We start from the raw sequence: 25,967 nt of genomic DNA, 5'->3' as shown, positions 1-25,967 counted from the left end.
CCTCTCTCGCCTTCTTGTCCAGAGGGAGCCGGGGTACCAAACTTTCAGATAACCAAAGTTAGGTAAGCTGAATCTAGCGCTAAATGGTGAAATGAAGGCAGCATTAAAAATGTAAAAAATACCGCATAAGAAAATGGAAAAAAAACATAAAAGCTTAACGGCTGATGTAAATTATAAATGAAAATTTTTGAAGTGCACCAAATGATGAGAGAAGCTAAAACCTTGCGGGAAAAATTCATGTCTGGCAGGGCTAAAGCCACCAAAAAGGAGGCTTTGAAACGAACACAAATATCAGAAACAAACCAAAGCCCTGCGGTGGTGCATACCGCTTCTTGCCAGTCATGGCAACATTCTTAATATGGGAAGAGGAATCGGTACTTCTGTTCCGTGTTTGACTAACAGTACTTTCCCCTTGTAGTTTCTATCAGCAAACAGTGAAGTACTTTCCACTAATAATGAGAAAAGGTGTTAAAAAGTATCGACTAGAAATAATATTTTTAGATCAGCAGGGCTGGGTAGCTTGCGGCTGGGACTCTTCAAATCATTACACGCGGAGTTATCGGGTCAAGAGATCTTGGAACAGCCAGGACTGGAACGTGCTGTGTTGCACTGATATTCAAAAAGGGAGGTAAGACAATTAAATAAGCATAAACGTCTTACCCTGACATTAATTTATTCAAAGTAGCAGAAATGCTGATACAAGACTCGACTAATAAGTAATATATGAAGCATTATAACTTCACGGGAAAGAGGTCTTGCCAAATAAATCTGATTTTGTTATGTGAATGTATTACAAGTTTGGCTTCTAAAGGAACCGCACAGATGTAATATATTCTCATATCTGCAGTTCCTTCAGAGGCCAAACTTGTAATACGTTGTTATTAACCAGTTAGCACTATACCAAATAACTAAAGCACTTTACACGGAGTAAACTCCGGATAACTGACAGCTTTCAGAAAGCCCTCACTGGTGCAGAAAGGCACAAAAATGAGAACAGTGATGAAGAGTAATGCAACCCCTCCCGTAACTCTCTGCATAGCGTTGCTAAGATTCAGAGAAGAACTCAACATACAGTTTGTGTTTTCCCAATTTGAAAAATGATATTAGAAATCGGGAGAAGGCAAAGAAGTCGACGATAAAAGATACTGAAGCACAGTTTTGGGAGAAGCTCAGAAAAGCTCTACCTGTTTAACGGGTTCAGAAAAGAAGATTGAGAAGTGCCTTCACTGAGATGAGTAAGCATCTGCGTAGGAAAAAAACAGGGGTGCTGAAGTACTCCTTAATTTAATGGCGGGAGAACCACATGTACCAAAGGCAATGGGTGTAAACTGAAGCTAAATACATTAAAACTGAAGATGAGGCATACATTTTTAACTGTGCAAGCAAATTTGCATTGGCAGTGAATTTTCCATTTTTGATGTCTTCGGTTCAAGAACAGATGTCTTTCTGGAAGATGCTTTCATCAAAGAGAAGCTGCCAGGCTCCGCAGAAAGCCAAGAAGGGGAAACGCAAAGAACCGTATTATGCAACGCGTAGAACCAAATAATCACACCAGTCACAGGCTCGTGGATAACTGCGGCTGGAAGGGACCTCAGGCGGTCTCAAGTCCAGCCTCCTACTCAGAACAGGGTCAAGTTCACCCCAGACCAGGCTGCTTAGAGCCCTGTGCAGTTGGGTCTTGAAAACCTCCAAGGATGGAGACAGCAGAAGCTCTGGGCCCCTGCTCCACTGCTTGAGCATCCTCACGGGGAAGAAGTTCCTCCTTGTATCCAGTCCTATTTGCCCTTAGAGTTTTTACACAACTTTGGGAACTGGGGGAGTTAATGAAAAGATACTAGATTCATAAATGAAAAGTTTAGTAAGAGCCAGCTTCTCAACTAACCTTCTGTATAACCCAGCCTAGGAGATGTCATTAAAGTTTCTGTCAAGCTCATAATCGAACTGCATGATTCAGCTTAGCGAATGGGTCCTCAAAACATTAATCACATGTGAGTCAGTTATGGCCCCCTTCCCTCTGCTGCAATCCCCTCTCCTCCCTCCCATGTCTCCCCCCTGCAGCGCCGGCTGCTCGTGCTCCTGCTCCCTTCCCCGCGGTGCCCTCTGTGCTCTCCTCGGCGGTGCGTTACCGACACCGGTACCCTCTGCTCGTGCTCCTGCTCCCTTCCCCGCGGTGCCCTCCGTGCTCTCCTCGGCGGTGCGTTACCGACACCGGTACCCTCTGCTCGTGCTCCTGCTCCCTTCCCCGCGGTGCCCTCTGTGCTCTCCTCGGCGGTGCGTTACCGACACCGGTACCCTCTGCTCGTGCTCCTGCTCCCTTCCCCGCGGTGCCCTCCGTGCTCTCCTCGTCGGTGCGTTACCGACACCGGTACCCTCTGCTCGTGCTCCTGCTCCCTTCCCTGCCGTGCCCTCTGTGCTCTCCTCGGCGGTGCGTTACCGACACCGGTACCCTCTGCTCGTGCTCCTGCTCCCTTCCCCGCGGTGCCCTCCGTGCTCTCCTCGGCGGTGCGTTACCGACACCGGTACCCTCTGCTGCTCCGCACAATGCCACGTTCCCGTGTTGGCCAGCCGGGCAGGAGGGAACACACACTGCTTGGGCAGCTGGGAGACTGATGGCCAAGCAGGCAGGGAAGGCAGGCGTGCTGCCTGCCTGCCTGCCTGCACCTTGCCTAGCGGGCAGGCAAAGCTCTGGGGGTTGCTCCGGCGCCCGCCGGTTGTACAGGTTCGTAGCAGTGCACCTGAAAAGGGGAGCCCGCGGCCGTGCGCCCCGGTGAGCCGATAGCGTTTACATCAGCTGGTGTTGGGGAGAATTCGTTTGTGAAGGCTCACGAGTGCTTTGAAAATAACAGGGTCTGCGGAAAACTGACGTCAGAGCTTGTCACCGCGTTGGAGCAGACGTCCAAACTGATTTTCTTACAGAGGCTCCTCAAATGTGTGCAAGGAAAACGCTCAGACTGTGGTCGTCTGAACCGCGAAGAATCAAACTGCTCCCGATGCAACGACTTTTATAAACTTTCCTAAATCTGTAATTCAATTTTGGATGCCCATTTTCAGAGATATCGCACTTCAACTCACAAAGATTTAGGGTCTGAAGAAACCAAGGTGAATTTAGCAAGTGATTGTCTTCGCACGTTTAGAAGACAGAGAAGCTGAGGAGGAAAAAAATCACAGTGCGCAGAACAACTGACTTAAAAGTGTCTTCCCCAATATGAATGCTAACTATGGGCTCATCTGCACAGGGAAACTAAATAAAACAGGCACCTCAAGAGTATTTGATCGCAGCCCCGTGTATATACGTTCCTATTCTGGAATGCAAGCCTAATCTGGAGAGCGACTGCACTTTAGATCTACAGACGATGTGAATTCATTATCACTTCCAAGCGCAGACAGGCTCTGAATTCCTCTGGAACGCTCGCGCCGTGCCGGTAGCTCATCCCTAACCCGCGCTGCTCCCGGCAGCGCCGCTGCTGCCGTCCCTCTCCCACTGCCCCCACCGCCGGTGGCATCTTCGGTGCTTCTTGTCTCAGACCCAAACCTCTGTGAGTAAGGAAGGGCAATGTTTTGCCATTCGCTGTACAGAGAGGCTCTTGTCCAATTTAAAGAGCGGAAAGAATAAATGCGTAATACTACGTCAGGCTACAGTCATCGACTGTGAGCTCAACTCTAGCGGGACTCTACAAAAATAATGATGGACCCTCACCAGAAAGCCAAACGACAACATGTGTGACAGATCAGAGCCAATACCATCATACTCGGCAGCAAAAAACCTGCGCAGACGTTGCAGGTTCGCGTAATACCGCCTGGCCAAACCCAGCGCCATGGGGAGTCGCGTTCTGTACTGCAGTGAGTACAGTCTCCGGTTAAAGCTGGAAGAACTGCCTTGGTACCAGAACAGCATGCAGTTGATTACCAAATCTAATACTTCTTTAAAGCCTCCCAGATCTTACGCGTTCTTGATATTTTAACCCAAGCAGCAGCGTATGAACCTGAAACCCCATTAACCATCTGCACCAATGCACAGAGCCAGCATGGAGATGACTTTTTGCAAACCCCTCCTGTTCCCCATGAAGTATTTATAACGGTACGTCAGCAAAGCGGGAATCTCAGCGCAGCAACAGCGAATTCCAGACCTGGGGAAGGGAAGGCCGCACGGCATTTCCGAGAGGTGGCTTACTTTGAGCAGCTTCATCAGCCCTTCAAGCTGCACCATCAGTTCTCTTCTGCTTTCTTGAAGCGCAGACATCCTCTGTTCCAGTTCATCCTTCCTCTGTCTGGTCGCGTTACATGAAAGAAAGAGGCAGAAAATAAACTTTGGGTATTTCAAAACCGCTCGGGAAATTCACCCATATAACTGTGCCTTCGGTTTTCATCACGCCTCCCCGCTTCCCATTTAAAAGAATAGAGCAAAGCAGAGTACAACGACCATGAAACCTGCATATAACAAGCAGGCTTTTCACTTAAAATCCGGAAATCTGCACTCAGCGCCTCGGCAGTAGGAAGCCCTTTTCAAGGGCACTGCATTTTGAGAAAAAAAGCCCGCTTTTTTCCTTCATTTTAAGAACTCTCTTAACGTCAGACCCAGGCACCCTGCAGAGCTTTCAGACAAGCCAGAATGAACTACGGGAGGAAAGACAGAGAGGAAAAAGAGAGGAGAAGAGGCTGCAGATGTTTGGACAAGAAAAGCTACCGCCTGGCTGGCGGGGGGCTCGGCAGAGCTGTTTCGCCCGCCGGCGTGATGCCGGACCTGTGCCACCTTTGCTGGGCCAGGACCCAGGCGGCAAGGACAGCGAGCGACCTGCCCTCTCCTTGGCGTCGGAAAACCACTGGGTTCCTACAGAGGCCTATCTGCGAGATATTTAAGGGAATATGACTGCTTGGTTTTATTTTATATTTAAAAAAATAAAGAAGTGACTAATATGAGGAGAAATTCACAGATGAATCTCAGCCTGTCAGAAGGTCAGTATCGTATATGATTGAAGAAATGCTGGGCCCCACAAATCCCAATCATAGGTAATGATAAATGACTGTAAGAAAAAAAAAAACAGATTAGAAAGGCTTATTTATTCATCTACAGTTATTTTTGTAGACGTCCTAATGTCTTAATCCAAAGTGAAAGGCACCACGTATTACGGACTGAATTTTAAAATGTCTTAGATTGTATCTGTGTTCTCACGTGGTACGCTATGGATAAATCATTCCGGGAGTTTTAACCACCCGCTAGTTTTAGCGCCAATTGGACAGCAGAATCCAGAGAAGGGACGGGCCATTTACCTGGACCGAATAAAGCTGCTGAGCACGGCTCGCTTCCGTCCCGGCGGCTGCGCGAGCGGCACGCGGGCAGCGCGCCCCCGGCCAGCAAACCGCCGGGACCCCGCAGCCAAACTGGCCGGCTTCTGCACCGGTTCCTCACAGGACGGGAGGCTGTGAAGCATTAACTACCTCGGGTATTTCTTTCAACACCTTTTTGTATTTTGAAGAATGCGGTAATTAAATGCTGAAACGTATCGCAAGGATAAGGCAATAACGAGATTACACAAGCCTGGTCACCTTGGATGTGTCAGAAAGCCACCACAGACATAGCTTTAGCTGTCTACACCGTCCTTGTCTCTCTAGGTCAGTTCAAAGTCTGTAGCTTTTATTCTATAGTTATTTAACATAAAGATTCTGGCTAACAATTACAAATAAGGGAAAAATTGACATATTAAATAAGTATAGCTCCCCAAATGTAGCTGTTAATGAAGACTCGGCATCAGCGTGCGTGCCTGACGCTGGCTGCTGTTATTCAACTTCTTTTGCGATGACCTCCAGCGAAGGAAGAGGAGGCACCGTTTGTCAATGACAACGGGTGCTGAATGTTTAAAACCCCCAGGACAGCCTGCAGGGAGGAAGGGAGAGGCGCAGGACCGGAGACGCCCGGGGCAGACGGGTCCTTGGCGCCGGCGCAGGGACGAGCCCCCTGCGGACGTGCAAGCAGAAGCAGCCAAGCACATCTGCGCGGAGGGGCAGGGATCCGTAAGGACGAGGATCCAGCCCCGCTTCTTCCAAGGTTACCTTTGCCGGCAGCGCGGCGGGGCTGACTCATCGCTGCGGGCTGGGACGTCTGCAGAGTGTCAAACCTGGGATGCGCTGATTTTCCAGGGATTATCTTTCTCATGCTTTCGCAGCCTAAGTTCTACACAGCAGCCGAGATCGTTCGGTAACGTGCGCTTACATCTGTGCAAAGGCAAGGTCGTCGCGGACTGCTCACGAGCGGCTCCTCGTTAGCTGTGACTTTGGGAAGTACGTTCGCGTCCCCGACAACCCGCTAATTGTGAACTTCCAGCGTGATGCCACGCAGTCAAGAAAACTAATGTGCACTTTGAATTTATTAACGCGAGTGCTGTTTGGTGGTAAGAAAGCTAACGCTAGCGCTGCCTCTGGCACCAGCGAGACGACGTGGGAGGCGCTGCCGCCGGCGCGCTCCAGCCTGCGTAGGGAAGAGCTGCAGAGGACAGGGAGAACCGGACAGCGAGCTGAAGGGATAGCTGGAGAGTCGGCAAACCCGCTTTACGGAGCGACCGAAGAAGTTCAAGTTATTTATGCCAGATGAGGTTAAGAGGGGAGGGAATCGAAATCTCTGAATACTCACAGACAAAGAGGAATTTGGAAAAAGACCTTTTTAGCCCAGTAGACAAAAGCACGGGGAAAGACAAGGTCCGGAAAATGGCAGCAGGCTTATGAAGGTTAGAAATAACGTGCACAGTTTTAGTCCACTGAGCACGGCCAAGGCGCAGGAACCAACTGACGGTCACGTTAACGGTATCGGGGGACGCGGTATCCTTTCCTTCTCTAAAATGAAAGCGTGGGCGGCTGTCTGCCAGGGATGCTGCAGCCCCCTCCAAAAGGGATCTGTAGGAGCGCTGCAGGGAGACGCTTCCCAGCCCGTGCTGCCGAGAAGGCCAGACTGGACATCCACGATGACTCCACAGGCTGACGTGCTTCGTTCAGCCTTTCTTTTCTTTCATCCCTCTCTTATTTGCCAGTGGCGTTTACATATTTGAAGGCCAGAAACGGCTACAACGATCATTCAGCTTTTTTACCTTTCGTAACATACAGGCTGTCTAATTCCTTCTGGTTAGCTCTGTTCTAATCCCAATAACCTGTATTTTTGGAAAAATATCTTCAGGAAAGACACCAAGGGACTGAAAACCCTACCACTGCTCCTGAGATTATCGCCTCGCTTTTCAAAGCATATGCTTTATTTGGGGTCTCAACCTGGCTGGTTTCCAGTTTAAGCTCTCGGTTCTTATACCCTCCTCTGCTGCGTCAAACCACACCGAGTTATCCCACAACCGCTTTTTCCTCCACCCCGTGCATAACATTTGTGGGTATCTTCTGCATCCTCTCCAGGTTTTTATGCTTTTTAAAAAAAATATACATAGCTATGTAAAGCATAAAGCTAGAAAATCTATGAGCTGTTGTCACTAGGTAATAGAATGAAAACTACCAGCGAGACACCAAAATGCACTATAACGTAGCAAAGTCTGTATGAAAAAGCAATGAAGGAAGCTGAAGGGCTTCGGTTTTGCAGCGTGGGGCTGGGTGACACCTCGCAGGCGCTGCCGGCAGCTGCCGCAGCTCCGTCCCAAGAGCTCTGCACCTTCGGGAAACCTCCACCCGTCCTGGGAGCGCAGAAGCGAGCAGGAAAAGTCTGCCCCAGGAACGAAACACAGCGCAGGCTGCAAGGAGCTGCTGCTGCCAGGAGCTTAAATTGCAGAACCTACTTGAGATTACAGATGGCATTTTTGAAGGTTGAGCTCTGAATCAACTAGCAGTAGAAGACGAAATAAAATACAGCCAGAGAATGCCCTTGTGACTACCCAAACTATGAATCACTTTATTCTATAAATACTGACGACTTCTCCCTGTCGCTTCAAAATGCAAACTTAATCAAAGAGGCTTTGAAGATTGCTCTCCAGCTTTGGATGTACGACTGGCTGCAGGTATGCACTTTCGGAGTTTCACTGACTAATGGAACAGCTGACATTTACCGTCAGCTCCACTCCTTTGGACCACAAAGGACAAGCGCTTAATGCCATTTCGGCTAGTTTTTCCTATCGGTTTCTTCTTTACAAACAGTTCTCTGAACTATACAAATAGAATTCATTTTAAGAGACATTTTTATTTACTCCTAAATCCACTTCAAAAAAAAGCAAATTGCAATATGCTGTCAGTCTTCAGAATCCAGCATTTTCGATAACCCTTTAGGTCACTGAAGATACGCCGATATTGCCCCTTCCCCACCAAGAGCCGGTGCTGTCTGTGCCACGGAGCGCGGCCGGCGGGCCGACCGGCCCAGGCACCCACCACACCCGAGCTTTCGCCATGTCTTTTACCGTAGAAGTCGGAGTTCAGCCAATAAAGTTGGGTTCTGCTGGGCTTTCTCGGGGGTGGGTTGAGAGGCTTGCTCATGTTCCAGCCTGAGACGCTGAATTTCTTGGAGTATCTCTCTATAGAAATGACAGAGGGAAGATTAAAGAGGAAAAAGGTCAGCCTCTGCACCGCTCTTAAATAGTTATAGGCCTACAAGCACTCTTTCTGCCAGTCCCTGGCCTAAGTACAGCAATTTTGCTCACGTATGACTGGCACAGACTCAAACCCAAGACAGGTAAGTTAGCGCGGGCCTACGGATTGCTGTAATACACGCAGAAAATTTATTACTTGGTAAGAAGTATGAAATCACTTATGTGCCATACGCTGGCAACGTCTCTCCAAAACCTTCCACGCGGAATGGGCTAAAAGATTGTTCTAAGAGGGAAAAACGCCATTTGCAGCATAACCTGCATTGCACATGCTGTAGGAAGGGCTCTGAAGCGGCACCGCCAGCATCTGCAGCCACTGCGTTCTGCGTAGCCGGAGGTGAGGGAACGTGGCACTGATGGCCAAGGACTCGCTTACTGACGTGGAAACGAAATCTTTCTGAGAGTGAAGATTATAATCTCTAATTCTTGCCCCTGCTCTTTTTTAAAACTGCTGAGCTGCTCCCCTTGCAAGGTTTCAGTGATTGAGATCTCCCTTGTCTGTGATCTTGATGAATAGTTTCAAATACCTGCAAGGTCTCGGTAGCGCAGTGAAGCTAGGATGCTTACACGGTGCAAGGATCGAGCCGTTCCCGTGCTCTCCGGGAACTGGTTCTCCTCCAACCTAACCTTAAGAAGCATTTTTACCCGGTGTGCTGAGGGTGCCTTGGCAAGGGGCCGTGCAGGCAGCAAGCTCTCGCACGCCAGCTGAGGTGCGGCTGGAGCACGGGGAGACCCGAGCAGGGCTACGAGGCCAGCACACCATCGGGCACCCGGAGGGGCTCCGTAGGCAACCTACGGCCTGCCTGTGCCGTACGGCACACAGGGGTTGCAACTGCTCAACTGCTTGCTTTTTAGAGCTGTACCCGCTTAGTTTCTGTTAGCCAGAGAAACACGAACTCCAACTGTGGGTGCTGAAGAAGCAGGTAAGTGCAAATACAATATTATGGTAAAACCAGAGTGATCTCTTCTTAACAGTCCCTCTGGGGCACGAAGAATCATGGAGTCACAGAAGGGTTTGGGTGGGCAGGGACCTCCAAAGGCCACCCAGTCCCACCCCTGCCATGGGCAGGGACAGCTTCACCCAGACCAGGGTGCTCAGAGCCCCGTCCAACCTGGCCTTGAATGTGGCCAGGGATGGGGCATCTCCCACCGCTCTGGGCAACCTGGGCCGGTGCCTCACCACCCTCAGCACAAACAATTTCTCCCTTCTGTCCAGTCTGAATCTCCCCTCTTTCAGTTTAAAACCATTCCCCTGTGTCCTGTCGCCGCAGGCCCTGCTAAAAAGCCTGTCCCCCCCTTTCTTGTAGGCCCCCGTTAAGCACGGAGAGGCCGCAATCAGGTCTGCCCACAGCCTCCTCCTCCCCAGGCTGAGCACCCCCAGCTCTCAGCCTTTCTCCACAGCAGAGCTGCTCCAGCCTCTGACCATTTTGGTGGCCTCCCCTGGCCCCGCTCCCACAGCTCCATGTCCTTCCCGTGCTGAGGACCCCCGAGCTGGACGCGGGGCTCCAGGGGGTCTCCCCAGAGGGGGCAGAGGGGCAGAATCCCCTCCCTCGCCCCGCTGCCCACGCTGCGGGGGATGCAGCCCGGGAGACGCTTGGCTTTCTGGGCGGCCAGCGCACGTTGCCGGCTCGTGGCCAGAAGAAGGAAACCTCCTCCTACAGCCCATCTCCTACTTCTTCCAGGACTCTAAGTTTCTTCAGGCTTTTTTGTTTTCAGCAAAAGGAAAAAACCCACTCATTCTTCTCAAGCTGAATTTACCCACCCCGGCTCTTCAGCCTGCTCGCTCCACTACGCCGCAGCCGATGTATTTTCCTGCTGCCGCCCGAACGCCCTACCCTGCTGCGCGGAGTTTGCTGGGTTTGCAGCCAGCGCTACAAGACAGCAATGCAGTTCCTGACGCTCAGCATCAGTTAAGAGGACTTTAAGAAGATCAGCCTGCTCCCTGGGGAATAAGGGCACCGCAGCTGCATCCGCACTGTGCTAATTGGTTAATGAGGCAGCCACACCTTTCAACAAAAGATCTAGGAAAACAACCCGGTTAACATAATACAAAAGGTTAAAACCAACAAAGCGTGAGGACTGAAGGCTCTTCCCCCCTCAAATGTTGTTCCTAAAACAGTACTGATCAAAGCTTGCCTCTTACCTGTTTTTGTTTTCCAGCTCTGCTATCAGCTGTCGTTGCTGTTTATTGGCATCAAAGCTGAAACCCAGGTCTGCTGGTGGGCGAGGCTGGTGGATGAGGAACAGAGAAAAATTAGACAAGATGTTCATTACCTCTTACCGCACATGACACAGTCTGGATCCAGCCCCGCATTTGCTGGCTGCCGTGGTGCCGTACGGGCAGCCCGGGCTGCAAAACCACGACAAGAGCTGTGCTGAGAGGGGCTACGGGCGCACATCGAGATGTGGCTTTACAGCCGGCTTGGTCTGATCTCGGGGCGGGCGGCTGCTGAAAGGGTGACTTGGCTCATCGTCCTCACTATCCGTCTGAAGAATTTTATTTGCCTTTCTTTTTAAAGACTTTCAGAAAAAAATACACCATAGCTACCTGTTCCTAAAGCACCGCCAGGCTTCCCTGGGAAGAGACGCAGTTACACCTTTATCTTTAGTCTTTTAGCGAAACATTGACCTTTATGACCTTTAGTCTTTTAGTCTTCAGTCTTTTAGTGAAACATTGACTTTCCCGTATGTCAGGTAGTGAAGAAAAGTTAGAATAACTTATAGCTTATGAACAGGATTATTCACAGACTTTAAATTTAAGCATGGTCACTGCCTCTGGAAAATCTAATTCTTCTCAGCCCCTCAAAAGCATCAGTTGAAGGGAGATTGCTGAATAAATGTGTTTGCCCATTGAGTCCTGGCCTTCGTGATCCTTGTGTTTGGCACGCTTTTCACCAGCAGCCATCACCACTACTGAGAAAAGCACTGGGCAATTAAACAAGAATCTCTGGTTTCTGGGAGACCCTGTTGGCAGCTGGGCTGGGCGGTGAAGAAGCCGGTTACATGGGCCAAGAAGAGGGAGAGAGGGAGAAAAATTACAGGGTCTTGTACTGGTTCAGTGCATTTTCCCAGTGGAATCCCAAGATGCTGCTTAGGAAATCCAGTACAACTCAAAACTATCCTGCTGGCCATCAGACACAAGAAGTTGCCCACTTGGAGCTGGGGAGACATCTTTTGTCGTGGGCAGGTCTTTCTGGCTAAGAAACGCCTGAGGAACGGGACGGTATGTGGGGTCTGCTTCTGACCCCAGGTCATTACAGAACCCCAGAATGGCTGAGGTTGGAAGGCACCTCTGGAGGTCATCTGCTCAAGCAGGGCCACCCACAGCCCGTTGCCCAGGACCGTGTGCGGACAGGTTCTGAGTATCTCCAAGGTGGGAGACTCCACAACCTCCCTGGGCAACCTGTGCCAGCGCTCGGTCACCCTCACACTGAGAAGTGTTCCCTGATGTTCAGCGGGACCCTCCCGTGGCCCAGTTTGTGCCCACAACCCCTGGTCCCGGCACTGGGCACCACTGGAAGAGCCCGGCTCTGTCCTCTTGGCCCCCTCCCTGCAGGTATTTATAGCCATGGACGCCGTCCCCCTGAGCCTCCTCTGCTCCAGGCTGAGCAGCCCCAGCTCCCTCAGCCTCTCCTCATAGCAGAGATGCTCCCGTCCCCAAATTAGATTTCCTTATGCTGGCGGTCTTTGGGTCCCGTGCAGAGAGGCTTTGTTCAGATCGGTAGTGCAGATGATTAAGGCCACGGAGCCTCTGCCTCTCACCGCGTACTTGAGAAACGGGGCGTCTTCTGACACAGCACAGCACTTCTGTGCTCGGCTTTTGCCTTTTTGTTTTCATCTGACCTCAAGATTGCACAGATTTTTACCACAACATTTTCGGAAGGACCTCAGATTGGGATCCGGGTTTGAGACGACACTTTCACAACCATTTTCAGAAAGTATTTGGGTCGAAAAACAGCAGTCGGATGGAAGAGCTTGGTATCCATCAGTGCTCCTGGAGACGGGGTGGAGAGTGACAGATCCAGGATGAAGAGGACAGATGCTGCTAGGCTTTCAGTTTTGTTTCGCTGTGGGTATCTAGAGCCAACCCTGACTGGATTTGGGCCTGAACTGCAGACAGCACTGCTCTTCTTTGGGCAAAACCCACAGGGTGGGTGGGCTTGCACGTGGTAAAGGAGCCTCGCTTGAAAGACGTGCCTGCAAGCTGGTCTTCTGTGTCCTCCTGGGTGATCCGACAGACGCATCGGGAGTCTCCCAATGATGTGGAAATTGCCTGTGTAAAAACTGCTTGGTAGGCAAGAAGAAACAAAACATCTTGGGAGTTAAAATGAACAGTGTGAAAAATAAAAAAAAAAATCAACGCAGAACCCGGAGTGCAGAAGCACAGTTCGTTGCAGCAGGGTCAGAAAGCCCCCCTCTTCCCCAGGCAGCGGGGAGGAGCTGCCGGCGCAGGGTGGGCTCCGCTCTCACGGCGAGGAACTGGGCTGCGGCGGGCGAGGAGCTGGGACGGACCCGCCGATACAGCCGGGGCAAAGCTCTCATCTCTTCATCTCATCTCATCTCATCTCATCTCATCTCATCTCATCTCATTTCATCTCATCTCGACGTTCGGGGTAGGTGCACAGCGTAGGCAGCAGCACTGCCACCACTCTTTCCACCTTGGGGTGACCTGGACAGTCTTGGCGTAGCTAACACTGACATGACCTACTGGTTCCCCTGAAACAGCGCATCACAAAGGTCCCTGGTCCGTCCCTGCATCCTGGTACAATCAGCTACGGGGACAAGTGCAGGTGACGTCCTTCACCCGCAGCCTCAGGAGCTTCCTGAGGCTCTGGGGGCTCCATCCGAAGAACATGAACCTTTGTTCTGCTGCAAAGAAGGACTGTGCCTATAAAAACACAACCTCGTCCTTAATCTCTTTCTTCAGAAATCCTGTCCAAAGCCTGAAATCACCCTCATGACCTAAAGTACTCAGGTCCTCAGAAGCAAAGACAACACTGCAGAGAACTTCGAGGAGACACATCCCTCATGCTGCTCACTTTCAAACATTGCCAGGCAAGAGGTCTTTTGGAAACTGTAGAGTGGCTATTTTGTATGACAATTCAATGTTCTCGTATTTGTTCTATTGCTTCCAAGAGTCCCTTTAATTTTTTATCATAACTCAGAATACAGAGTCGTCGGGGTTGGAAAGGACCTTTTGAGATGGTCTAATCCAAAACCCCTGCTCAAAGCCACGTCAACTACAGTGGGGTGCTCAGGACGTTGTCCGGCTGAGTTTTGAATACCCCCAAGGATGAAGACTCCACAACCTGCTGGGGCGACCTGTTCCAGTGTTTGAGCACTTACACCATAAGAAGGTTTTTTCCTTTTGTTTAAATGGAAGTGCGCTAGTGCCCGTTGCCTCTTGTCCTGTCACAGCACCACTGAAGAGAGTCCAGCTCCATCGTCTTACTTGCAACCATCATGTATTTATACATATACACAAAAAGACCCCCCCCAAGTCTTCTCCAGGCTAAACAAGCCCAGAAAAAAAAAATTCAGGCTGCTGATTCTCCGCCAACATCTAAACCTTCCAGGTTCTTAAACCTAAAAGGCACCTGATGCTCAGCCTGAAAGTTTGCGAAGGGGACGCCTACGCTGCTGAAATAAAGAGCACCAGGCAGAGGCACTGGAATTTGATCACCCATATTGTTAGATAGTTAGTATGGCCCCGGCCTTGTTTTTAGCCCAGACTAACGAGCTCTCTCAAGCAATTCTCAGCATGGTTTGGGATTGACCCTAAGCTGAGAACGATCTGCAGCAGGTGGTTTGTACGCAGCTGCACCGCTCCGGAGGGTGAGCGCGCTCAACGTTACAGATGTGGCACCAGAAACTGTTAATGGCTGCTATACACAAAGCCTAAGTGTCCGTCGTACACTCAGCTACCAAGAAATCGCACTTATCTCTCACCTAATCTATGCGGACTCAGGAGGAGAGGTGTCTAAACTCTTGCATATTCAGAAGTGTCTCAAAAAGTCACCTGAGACAGCGCTGAGCCTGCTGAAAATACCGCAGAAGTACGTGTCTAATTGCTCCTGCACTTGTCCAGAAAACATCTGCCACCGGTTCTGGCTCTATCTGACCTTGAGTGGGTAATGAGACACAGCTCCCGCGCAGGCTCCCCGGCAGCCGGGCGTCCTGGGGGCAGCAGGCTCCGTCCTCCCCAGCCGCAGGCAGCAGCGCAAGGGGCAGTGGTGGCCAGGAGGCAGCCCGGGGATCCTGGCTCGTGCTCTCTGCGTTAGCGTTTATTAAAAAAAAAAAATCCAATGGTGGTCTAATATTAAAAAATATTAACTGCCCAGGACATGGAATTTACAGCCTTGGGGTAACAACTCAGATTGGAAAAGAGAAAACAGACCGAAGACAACACAGACAGATGTTCCCAGTAGCCGGGGCACGAGGAAATTCATCAGAGTGCTTACATCTTGGTGCTTAAATAAACCGCAGGCAATCTCAGGGCTTTTGTGCTCCTCTCTGAAAGCACTACGGTTTGCAAGGCGACGCTGCAGACGCTAGAAGAGGCTGTGCATAAAGCCTACACCTGGAAACAACGTAAGAAGGAACGGACAGCTACGGACCACTCCGCTTCACTCAGTCCTTGGGGAAAACCACAAAATAAACCCACCTGTAAATACTCAGAAGACAGGCTAAGTAATAGCCTACATGGAGTTTTTAAGAACAAATCACGCCAAAGCAAACTACTCTCCTTCCATAGCAAAAAATCAAACGCTATGTATAGGAGAGTTTGTTACACTGTTCTAACAAATCTTATTGTTATATATTGTTAAGACCACACGTTTTCACCTCAGCAATGCTTCTGACATCCTCTTGGGGGGTTTTACAGCTTTTCTCTTAGATTTAGTACCATTCAATATTTTCATTAATATCGTGGATGGTGGAATAAAGTATTTCCTTACATCTGCAGGCTGTAGCACACTGTGCTGAGCTCCTACTGCTGTATAGATAAAATATAAAATATACTAAAATACAAAATTACTTGAGAAATTGGAGAAACGGTTTGAAAAAACAGGTTGCATTCTATCAAGACAAGCGCAAACTCTTTTTTATATTTACTTTCGACATGTCAACCAAATAAACACCCAACGGACGAGGCAGCCGTCCTGCAAAACGGGATTTGCAGCTGGGCTTGTTCACAGCGCAGGCGGGAGTCACGAGGCGCCTGCCGCGGCGGCGGCCGGCCGGGCTGCCCGCAGCAGGGCCCGCTACGTGCCGACGTACGGCAGGGCACGAGCTGGCCCTGCTCTCGCCCGGCTGAACGACTGCTCCCAGCCCGAGCATCACCATAAAAAAAGCTAAGGGTCAGCTGGAGAAAGAGGGTGAAGAAGAAGAATGATCAGAGGTCTGTAAATCGTGACAATGAGGAAAGACCGAAAGAAGGAAGAGAATAAAAGAATGAGAGGAGACGACATAAGCAACTTCAAATACACACCACTTGTTGCAAAGAGGCCAGTCATATATCGCTCTTCCCATGCCTGAGATAGGAGAACGAGCAGTGGGCTCACGCCGAGCCAGGAAGCATTACGTGAGGATTCAGGGAAATCTTTTTATTGGTAGATGAATTTACACATTGGAACAAATTTCCTCCATGGACTCCATCTGCAGTGGCCTCCATCCACGGAGGTTTTTTTTTTAAATAATTTGGACAAGCATCTGCCCAAGAATGGTTTCTGCATCCTGAGCTGACCCGCAGTGGAGAACGCCTGTAGGCCGGCGCTAGCTGGCCTGTCATTATGCAGAACCAGGGAAAGCACTGCACCGGCACGGCCCCCACCTTCGATAACGCGGGTGCAGGCTGCAGGCAGGGTGCTCACAGTTCGACCAACCTACTGCTTGCAAAGAGCTACGGTAGATGGTCAAATAGTCAAAAGTGATGGCCAACTTTAATCTTCATACTGCAGAGAGCAATGTCGGTTGGTTGGCCATTTCCAGCCTCTGCCGATGCCTCGCAGGTCACCGTTCCCTTTCGAAGAACGTAAGGGAAAACCAAGCTAGGCAGCTCGCTTCTCCCTGTCCAGAGCTGGTGGGGAAACGGGTCACCTTCTGGGTCCGCAGCCGAAACTTGCCCCGAGCGCTGTTCCCCCGGTACGGTAAATAGGAATGTCTCAGAACATTTCACCCCCATCCTCCTCCTCCTCCTCTCATTTAAAAAAAGTAATCTTTCCTCTAAAATACCCTCAGCATGTCCTGTACCTCATATTTCTATCAAATCTAAAGATAGTAGAGATCTTCACTATTTTCAGGCTTGTGAACTAGGTACATAGTTATTTGAATCAACAACTTCCCATCTCTTCTGTTTTGATTGAAGGAATTTTTTCTTTTATCCTTCAAAGCCCCCAAAATCTGACTCCCAGACACCCTTCTGCTCCCATCACTTCTCAAGCTCTTTGATTACGTTTTCTCCATCACTCTTCCTTTTTTTCTTTTACCATTCTTGCTACCGGTCTTCATTCATTCTGCTTCATAAGCCCTTAGAGACCTGTGAGAAAAACCACAGTATTTCACAGAAACTAATGAAGTAACCGATCATCGCGTTCTCAGTAGCAAAGAAGTAAGGTTAACCAAGAGCTCGGATTTTTTTCTGTTTTAGTTCTCCTGTTGATGGGCAGAAGTCTCTGTGTTTACGTTGCATTTTCGGGTGGCTCTTCTGGTAGCTCAAGCATTGCCTTTATTTCAAACTGTTTTTTCCTCCAAGTGCAAGGGGCCAGTAGTCTTACGCGGCGCAATCGGGCAGCATTTGGGCAAAATCTGACATTCTGCCCGCCAAACCAGACCCGAGTTCCAAGCACCCAGCGCGCTGGGCATCTGCATTCACTTCTTCTCACAAATGGGGAAGTCATTTAAGTAACTGGAAATTTCTTATCAGTTACTTTGCTCACAGGATCAGCAGCCTTAATCTGTCCTTGATTGATCGTTGATCGATAATCCCCCGAGTTCCTGTGAGATGTAGCTGTTTTCTCTGTGACAGGCAAGTATCTTGCTGTAGCCTGTGCAAAAATACAACGTCACAATGAAAGAGTTTACAAGGGACACCTGGATTAGAAAAAGCTTGTCGCTGCCTTTCTCAGGCTCGACGATTGCAGGCTGTTTTACAGAGTCGGCGGTTTAACGAACCCTGGTTGATCCTTCGCAGCGGTCTCAGGACGCCCTTACTCCTCTGAAAACATGAGATGTCATGGGCGAGAGGGAGCGGTACTCGGGGTAAAAGGGTTCTGAAGAACGACTGAGACGCTGGTGGACACGGTGTGGGACCTGTTATTGACCTAAGGGTTTCAAATTAAATTCATATGTGGATCGCATTACCTCTTGTGGATGCGAGTATTTCAAATGCATCTTCTAAATACGACTATTAGGAGAGAATTGCAAAGTATGAGGTATCATTCAAATGTGTAAATACCGTTCTGGGCTTCAGGTTGGACCTGGGAAGGACAGCCCGTATTTCTTTAGTGAATGAACTCCTCTGGAACACATGGAAGGAAACCCAACCGTAGTCGCTGCTCTCATTTCTGCCCAGCATTTTAACCCCAAACTCTTACTGTCATCGCTTTTGGAAGAGCTTTAGGGGTATGGTATAGGACTGCAACGGCAAATGCTATTCTTCTCCTAAATCCAGGGAGACAGAATTCATTAGAGCGTTTGCATGCTACCGTTTGCTTTGATGAGAGGTACCTGTCCTCTCGGTGAAGCTACGTGTGGTTCTTAAAACCTCTGCACTGAAAAGAAAAAAAAAAACCCAACCCAAACCATTCATTTACCAGTCAGCACTCTTACGTTTGCACTCCATCTTACTGGACAGGTATGAACGACTCGTGTCTTCCAAGATTTATTACTGCCATTCCTTTCTTTAAAAAGCCGGGCAGGTCCAGCTCCCACCCTGCTCAGCAGCGCAGAACACCAAGGACACATCCCCCGTCTACTCGCCTCTTGCAAAGGCTTTCTGCTACAGAGCACAAAGGCCTGGTGGGAGTCAACAGCATAAGATGCAAGGCCTTCAAAATTAGGACAAAAAAACCCCCAAACCCCATTTTTGCATGCGTGTGAGAAAAGGAACAGAGTTTATATCATTTTGTCCTCCGTAGCTTTCCTTCCCAGTAAGGAGTGCACACCTCGGGGAGAGAATAGTCCTATTACGGCACAGAAGCACGGGGGGATCTTTTCTTGGCCCTACTGGATGCAGCTCCCGATCTGCTGACAAGAGCGTGGTATGACCAAACCCCAAACATTACAGATCCCTGCAGAAACCACCTCCAGGGTTTATCCCGGGTGAAAGGATTTTGAAGTATGTCGGAGCTTGACAAGAAAAAAGACTTTTTGACAGTGAATTGTAACACAGGTCTCTCGTTTTATACCGAACAGCAGCAAGGCCAAAGCTGAAGCTTTTCGAGCTGAGGACTAACATTTTAAAAGTTAAAATGTTAAAAAAAAGTTTAAAAGCTGAGCAAACTCTCCAACACAGCTGAAGGTATGATTACCAGGGTCTTCTGCTTCCCTGGTCCTCAGCAGGAATGCTGAAGCCTCAGCAGTTCTGAGAAGATCATCCAAATGGCAAGCCCCATTTTCTCTCAGCAAGAAAAATTCATAAGAAGATGATCATAGAATCTGCTTAAAAGCCTTAATATCACATGGGAACAGTAAAACCTTCTAGCACCGCCATTTAGTTTTCCTATGAATAGGCCATTAAACTTGAGAGCGCGCCATGCTGGAACTTCAAGTGACAGAATCATAGAACATCGCAAGTTGGAAGGGACCCATAAGGATGATCGAGTCCAGCTCCCTGTTGGGCTGGTGTTTGGAATAAGGAGCATTCAGACCTCACCTACAGTATGACAGTGTTTAACCAAGCCCCAAAAAGCCGGCTTGGCAAGCCGTTGCACTCCTCCGCCACCCTGATTTGGAAGAAACTGGCAAAGAACAGTAAAGCTTGCGTCTCGTGGGCATCAGATTCCAGGTTCCTTGGTGCAAGGACCCCATGGTGTCACGGAAAGCCTGAACCAGTACTTCACCTGCCCGCCACTGTGGTATCACAGTGTTCCTTATGACCAAAGAGGAGGAAACAAACAACAAAAATGGTTCCTGTAACTGGTGTATCCAGGAGGAGAAGAAATGATCCAAGAAGCAGGCTGCAGATTTATCCTGCAAAGATGTACAGCAGGAAATCTGGATTACTTGTTCTTTCTTTATTTGAAAAATACTTGTTAAATAATGCCTAAAGCCTAGAAGAAAAGTTACCTGAAGGGAATATTACAAATATTATTTAGGTTGTAGGCAGCTTTAACGAGATAAGATGATGATGGGCTTTTAGCAGTGCTTAACGTTGAGGGAAGAAGAGCAACCACACACTGTTTTCAAAAGAGAGCAATGTGGGCAAGAACCTAATTATCGTAACTCATCCACATAACTCAACCTAATTATCCACTCATCCATAATTGAGTATTATCTTGTATTTATTAGGTGCTCACGCTTTTCCTAGCAGCAAGGCTGCACAGGTCAGCAAAGTCCTGCCAAGACTGCACGGTCCCTGCGGACCTCTGCTCCTGCCGAGTGCCACGGCGGGTCACCCTCCATCAGAAGGCACCGGGAAGCGGCAGGCACGTCTGGCTCCCAGGCCAGACACCAGCCCCGCTGCATCAGCAGAAGCTCAGGAGGATCCGGGAGTGGGCTAACAGCAGAAAATGGGGGAAAAAAAGAGCTGAGGCAGAGCAGGGGGGAGAGGAGATGAAGGAGGGATTGTCTTGGAGAAAGGGAGGTGGTGTGTAGGACATTGATAACAGAGGGCCTAGGGTCGCTTTACATATATGGCTGTGTATACATATACTCACCTAAAATACACACATCACCCCTTCTCTTAAAAGCATGCAGCCACCTTATCTGCAGGATTACCTATGTTCAAGTAACAGGGCAGTACGGAGGCGGGATCGGGGATGTACGTGGAAGGATTTTGCAAGGGAAACAGGCGAGGGGGCTGGGGACACCGGAGATCATTTTCAGTCCCTGCTTTTATCAGAAAGATGATGCGCGATAGGAAACACCAGATGATTTCTTACCTCCGACTGACAATCTGAGCAGATCAGCAGAGGGAGACTAACAGATGAGGCTGTGATCCTGAAAGTTGTGATTTAAATGAAGTTTGGTTTGCTCTCCATTAACTTCTTTATTCATCTACTCACCTCCTGCTTTTCTCTCTTTTGCTTTCTAGCTAACCGGTCTGGCGGGGCCAGCCAACAGCTATTTCAATGCACAGCACTCTGCTGTGACCAAACTGGCAGGCCAAGCATAGCCCTGAGCAACTTAAATTCAATAAAAGGGATTTTGTCTTCTGAAGACTGGCTTGAAGAAAACAAGAGTAGCCCAGTCGGGGCTTGTTTGAGCGAACACAGACGAAGCCGCTGTCTAGCAGCACGTAATTGCGCTGGTTGCATGCCATCAGCCTCGCCTGCACTGCTGAGCAACTCGCACGTATCGAGTGACAAACGAGGCATTCTCCTTTCTTCTCCTCCCTCCCCATTTATTTTTCTTCTTTAAGAAGAAACAGGCTTGGATTTCAAGAATTAACTCTGAGATCTGCCTCACATTATTTTGTCCCAGTAAGACTTCAAGCAAAGGCATTTCCCCTAAAAATGTTAATGAAATGCATTTGCATTCATATGGCGAGTGACATTTATTACAGTACCAAGCCTGCAGAAGGCAGTTCTAACATTTTATCTAATTTGAGAAAAAGCAGAAGCTGATGGCCTGAATCAGATCCATTGCCACATAGCCCAATGTACGAGTTCCAGCGGTGGCCGCTGCCAGCTACTTCAAAGAAAAAAGCAAGAAACTTTGCATTAGGCCGTTGTAGTACGAACAGCCTGTATCTGGGATCCTCTTAATTTCTAGCAGTTAGAGCTTGTTAAAAAATAAAGCATATTACATCCGAGAGGTAGGGCTGGAGAGGACACCGAGAAATAGTTTTGTTCACATCAACCTCTCTCAAGTATTCCCAGCAGATACTGGACTATCTTGGTTTGAAAATCTCCATTGACAAATATTCCGTAACTCCTTTATGGTGGTTTGTTTCCATTCTCCACTTTCATTAAGGTCCAGATTCATAGAAAACTGCAGGTGGGAAGGAAGCTCCGGAGGTTGCTCGTCCGTGCGCGGCTCAAAGCAGGGCCAATTCACGGCAGGTTGCTCGAGAACTTGTCCAGTTGAGCTCTGAATGTCTCCAGGGAGGAAGACTGCAGTTCTTCTGCGGACAGCCTCTTGGACAACAATACCGGACCATGATCATGCTGAAAAAGTTTCACTTAATACATAGTTGGAATTTCCCTTCTTGCAGCTTCCGTCTGATTCTGTTGCTGCTTGTCCTTTCACTGTGCACCTCTGCGGTGGGTTGACCTTGGCTGGCCGACAGGTCCCCACCTCTGGCTCATCGGGCAGCTGCAGGCAGCACGAAGATCCTCCTCTGCTTTCTCTTCTCCATCCTGACCATACCCACCCTGCTCAGCCGCTGCTCGGATGTCAGGTACGGCAGCCGCCAGCCATCTCCGCGGTCTCTGCTGGGCTTGCTCCAATCTGATCTGGCTCCTCCAACTTACCTGCTCTGAAGAACACACGACATGATGCCCCTTCAGCGTAAAGACTGAGGCGAACAACTCGCTGCGCCTCTTCGCTACGGTCTTTTCATTCCTGACTACTCTTCTGTTCATCGTGGTCACCAAAAAGTCTACTGGTTGCCTAGTTAGATTCCTACTTCTGACGGTATTGGAAATCTTTTTCCCCCAGACTGCGGCATCCCCCGTGAAGTGCTCCTCTGTTTCTTTTCCCATCCCTGAATTTCCTGTTAGCGTTTAACCAGCCACGTTTATAGGCTTTCTTTTTCTTTCCATTTGGGCAAGCTCTCCGTTTCTTGGATGCCATCCTTTCCTTGGGACATCCTCCTTAGCCTTCTCATTGACCCATGAAAAGAGTTTTTTGCATGGTTTTGTTTTCTTTTTGAATTTTGACGCACAGCTTTCCTGAGCTTCTAATACAGGACTTTTAACAGCCTCCAGGCAGCTTACAGGCTTCCTGCTTTTCGGACTGATCCTTTTAGGATTTTTGCTAATAGTTTCATTTTTACATAGTTCCCTTTCTTGAAACTGCGTAGCTGCATGCTGGATTTACTCGGTGCGCTCTCCTGCCGTTAAAGCGAAGCGTGCGAGGGTTACCACCGCAGATCAGCCAGCGCAGGCAGCACCGCTCCAGCTCCTCCTGCTGCACCACCCCGCGCCAGATCCAGGAGCGCACCTTTTTGTGAATTCCTCAACTACCTGTTCAAAGGAGCGTCATTTATTGCATCCCAGAGCTCCTGCACCTCCCTCTGAAAAGGCGTTATTCAGCCCCTGCGCGGGGTGCCGCAATCTCCCACTGTTACTTACCCGTCCCGAATTCGCAGCCTCTCTTATCTCACTTACCGTTTCCTGATCGCTGCCACCATCTCATCAGCCGCTCAGTATTTCTCCTCTATTATTAAGAATTTGGAATCTCAGCCCACGAGGATTCTGCAGTTCTTCTCTTTGCGACACTTTCAGGCCGTTACACTGTGTATTTGCTTTACGTACAATACCATTGCCCTCCCCGCACACCCTCCCCTATCACTGCTGTAAAGCTGGTAGCCCGGCTGCCATATGCTCAGTGAGCATCCTTCTCCTACTGGACCTCTGAGATGTTTATTATACTGGGGTTTTCATTTGATGTTCCCCATTTTAATGCCATGCGGGAGGAAAAAACTGTTCCCTTTTTTTTTTTTTGTTTTGAATTTCCCAGCCTCTAATTTACTCCCGTCTCTCTGTTTTAAGGTTATAAGAAGAGTATCGAAAGGACGGACTGTGGCTGACGGGTCTCGGCTGTTCCGTTTCCCACAAAGGGCGAGCCCTCCGGAGCGAGCCCCGCGGGGACGGCACGCCGCCCCGGGCCGCTCCTCCGCCGAGGTGCCACCGCCAGCTTGGGCACCGCTCGGACAGAGCGCGGGCCAGGGAGCGGGCATCTCCTTTGGCAAGAAATAATTAGAACCTGCCAGGAAGCAGAGCACTATAAACTCGGATTCCTTCAGAATATGAAAAATATATCCATTTCAGCTGATAGCATATCTGGACTGTGAATAAACGGTGGACCCAGAAAATAACCTTTAGATTCCTTGCTGCTAAGCTTCGGTCGCAATGGAGACATATTATTACTACTCTTACATCCTTTCTCTACCACGCCTCGATCCCTGCAGCACTTTGACATCTGCCCTATGATGTAACTTACTTGGACGAAAAGAAAGCAGTAATTTGTCACAGGAAAGTCTCAGGAAACTCTGAAGTGCTGCTTTCTTTACGTCCAACTAAGTTGCTTCATTTTTGACCTCCTTCAGAACTACGAAGCACACAGAAACAGGCTGAGGTGATTTACAGATTTTTAAACGACCAGGTTCTTTCAGAACCAACGTCGTGACTCTCCAGTTTTCATAACACTTCTTCATTACTACCAGAAAAAGCCAAGTCATGAGTAAGATTTCTTCCACCATCTTCCAGGGTGAAACTGATCCAGCACTGACTGTCTCAACAACTTTAATTTTATATGAAGATTACATGGAATTCCCCTCCTTTTCCACCTAAACCAGAAAGTTTGCACTGTATTGCTTTAATCTTCCAGCATGAACGTGGTCCCAGTGAACTGAATGACTTTGTGTCGTCGTTTAATCCCTGCTGGCAACTAAGCCCCCCCAGCCGCTCGCTCACGCCCCCGGTGGGATGGGGGAGAGAATCGGAAGGGTAAAAGTGAGAAAACTCGTGGGCTGAGATAAAGGCAGTTTAATGGGCAAAGCTAACCAAGGAATCCATTCCCTCCTTCCCATCGGCAGGCAGGCGCTCAGCCATCCCCAGGAGAGCAGGGCTCCATTGCGCGTAACGGTGACTTGGGAAGACAAACGCCATCACAGCAAATGTCCCCCTCTTCCTCCTCCTTTTTCCCCCAGTTTTGTTACGGAGCATGGTGTCCTGTGGTGTGGGGCAGCCCTTCGGTCACGGGGGGCAGCTGTCCCGGCCGTGCCCCCTCCCAGCCCCGTGCCCCCGGCCTGCTCGCGGGTGGGGTGGGTGGGAGGCAGAGAAGGCCTGGACTCTGCGTCAGCACGGCTCAGCAGGAGCGAAACCATCCCTGTGTGATCAGCGCTGTTTCCAGCACAAATCCATAGCCCCACGCACAAATCCATAGCCCCCCACACAAATCCACAGCCCCACACACAAATCCATAGCCCCACACACAAATCCACAGCCCCACACACAAATCCATAGCCCCACACACAAATCCATAGCCCCACACACAAATCCACAGCCCCACACACAAATCCATAGCCCCCCACACAAATCCATAGCCCCACGCACAAATCCACAGCCCCCCACACAAATCCACAGCCCCCCACACAAATCCATAGCCCCACGCACAAATCCATAGCCCCACACACAAATCCATAGCCCCACGCACAAATCCATAGCCCCATACCAGCTACTGTGAAGAAAATTACCTCTATCCCAGCCCAAACCAGCACACTTCAGAAACGCAAACATACTGTTTGACAGAGATAATGGGAACTGACAGTTAAAAACGTTTAAAAAGCATAATTCTTTTTGATTGAAGCTTTGCAAAAGGGAAATAGCCGGTCACATCCGTATGACAGAGTCAGATTATTGGCTGCACACACACTGAAGGAAATTATGAGGAGGCATAAGCCTGCCTTGCTGGAAAGGACTTGAAAGTACTGATATGACAACCAGGTAACGAAAAGGTGAGCGAGGACACTGACGTTAAGATGCTTCTCTGGCCACGCTAAGGTGTGGCAGGACACACTCCGCCATAGCGGTAAGGTGCTTAGGAGAGGTCGTTGCCACCGCTGGAGGTTGTGGAAGACAAGGGCTATATCAGAAACGGCGTGTGGATAATAACGTGTTCTGCAACAGCGATCACGTAGAGCAGCAATGAGGGCGAGAGGCTGGTGCGGGACGCGCACCTTCGACAGACAGAAAGAGCAGCCAGGATTTGCGTACGCGCTAAGGCAAGCCGCTGCTACGCGGCAGGCTCGGCGGAAATGTCGTAACGTGGCAGCCGTAATTCGAGGGAGATCCGCTGCCGCTCAGCAACGCGGAAGATTGCTCCTGCAAACACTGCTCTCCTTCCGCACGGATAGACCAGCAACGACAGGCATCTCCCCATCCAGCTAGACTGCAATTATTCCGTGGAACGTCAATAAATTCTTAATTGCCATGATCTCCTATAGCAATTTTTCTGTTAAAGCAGTATTTATTTTTACCAATTTAAAATTGTTGGGTCTTTCCTTTAGTTTCTTCTATTATA

General features: G+C 49.4%; 1 protein-coding gene across 8 annotated transcripts in view; it reads right to left on the bottom strand.

Annotated features, from left to right (window-relative positions):
- The window catches only part of DTNB (dystrobrevin beta), a 219,137-nt gene that overhangs the window by 63,770 nt on the left and 129,400 nt on the right, over window positions 1-25,967 (bottom strand). For 6 of the 8 annotated variants that reach the window (XM_082307455.1, XM_082307457.1, XM_082307458.1 and 3 more), the window contains 3 exons: window positions 10,702-10,787; window positions 8,373-8,486; window positions 4,172-4,268 (listed from right to left, as the gene is read on the bottom strand). In XM_082307455.1, the coding sequence (XP_082163581.1) occupies window positions 4,172-4,268; window positions 8,373-8,486; window positions 10,702-10,787 (297 nt within the window). The remainder of the gene's footprint in view (window positions 1-4,171; window positions 4,269-8,372; window positions 8,487-10,701; window positions 10,788-25,967) is intronic. The other 2 variants (XM_082307459.1, XM_082307460.1) reach the window with 1 other exon arrangement.

This window comes from Platalea leucorodia, assembly GCF_965183815.1.
Source record: "Platalea leucorodia genome assembly, chromosome: 3".
Lineage (NCBI taxonomy): Eukaryota > Metazoa > Chordata > Aves > Pelecaniformes > Threskiornithidae > Platalea > Platalea leucorodia.
The sequence above is the reverse complement of the archived record's forward strand: the minus strand, read 5'-3'. Positions and strand labels throughout refer to the sequence as shown.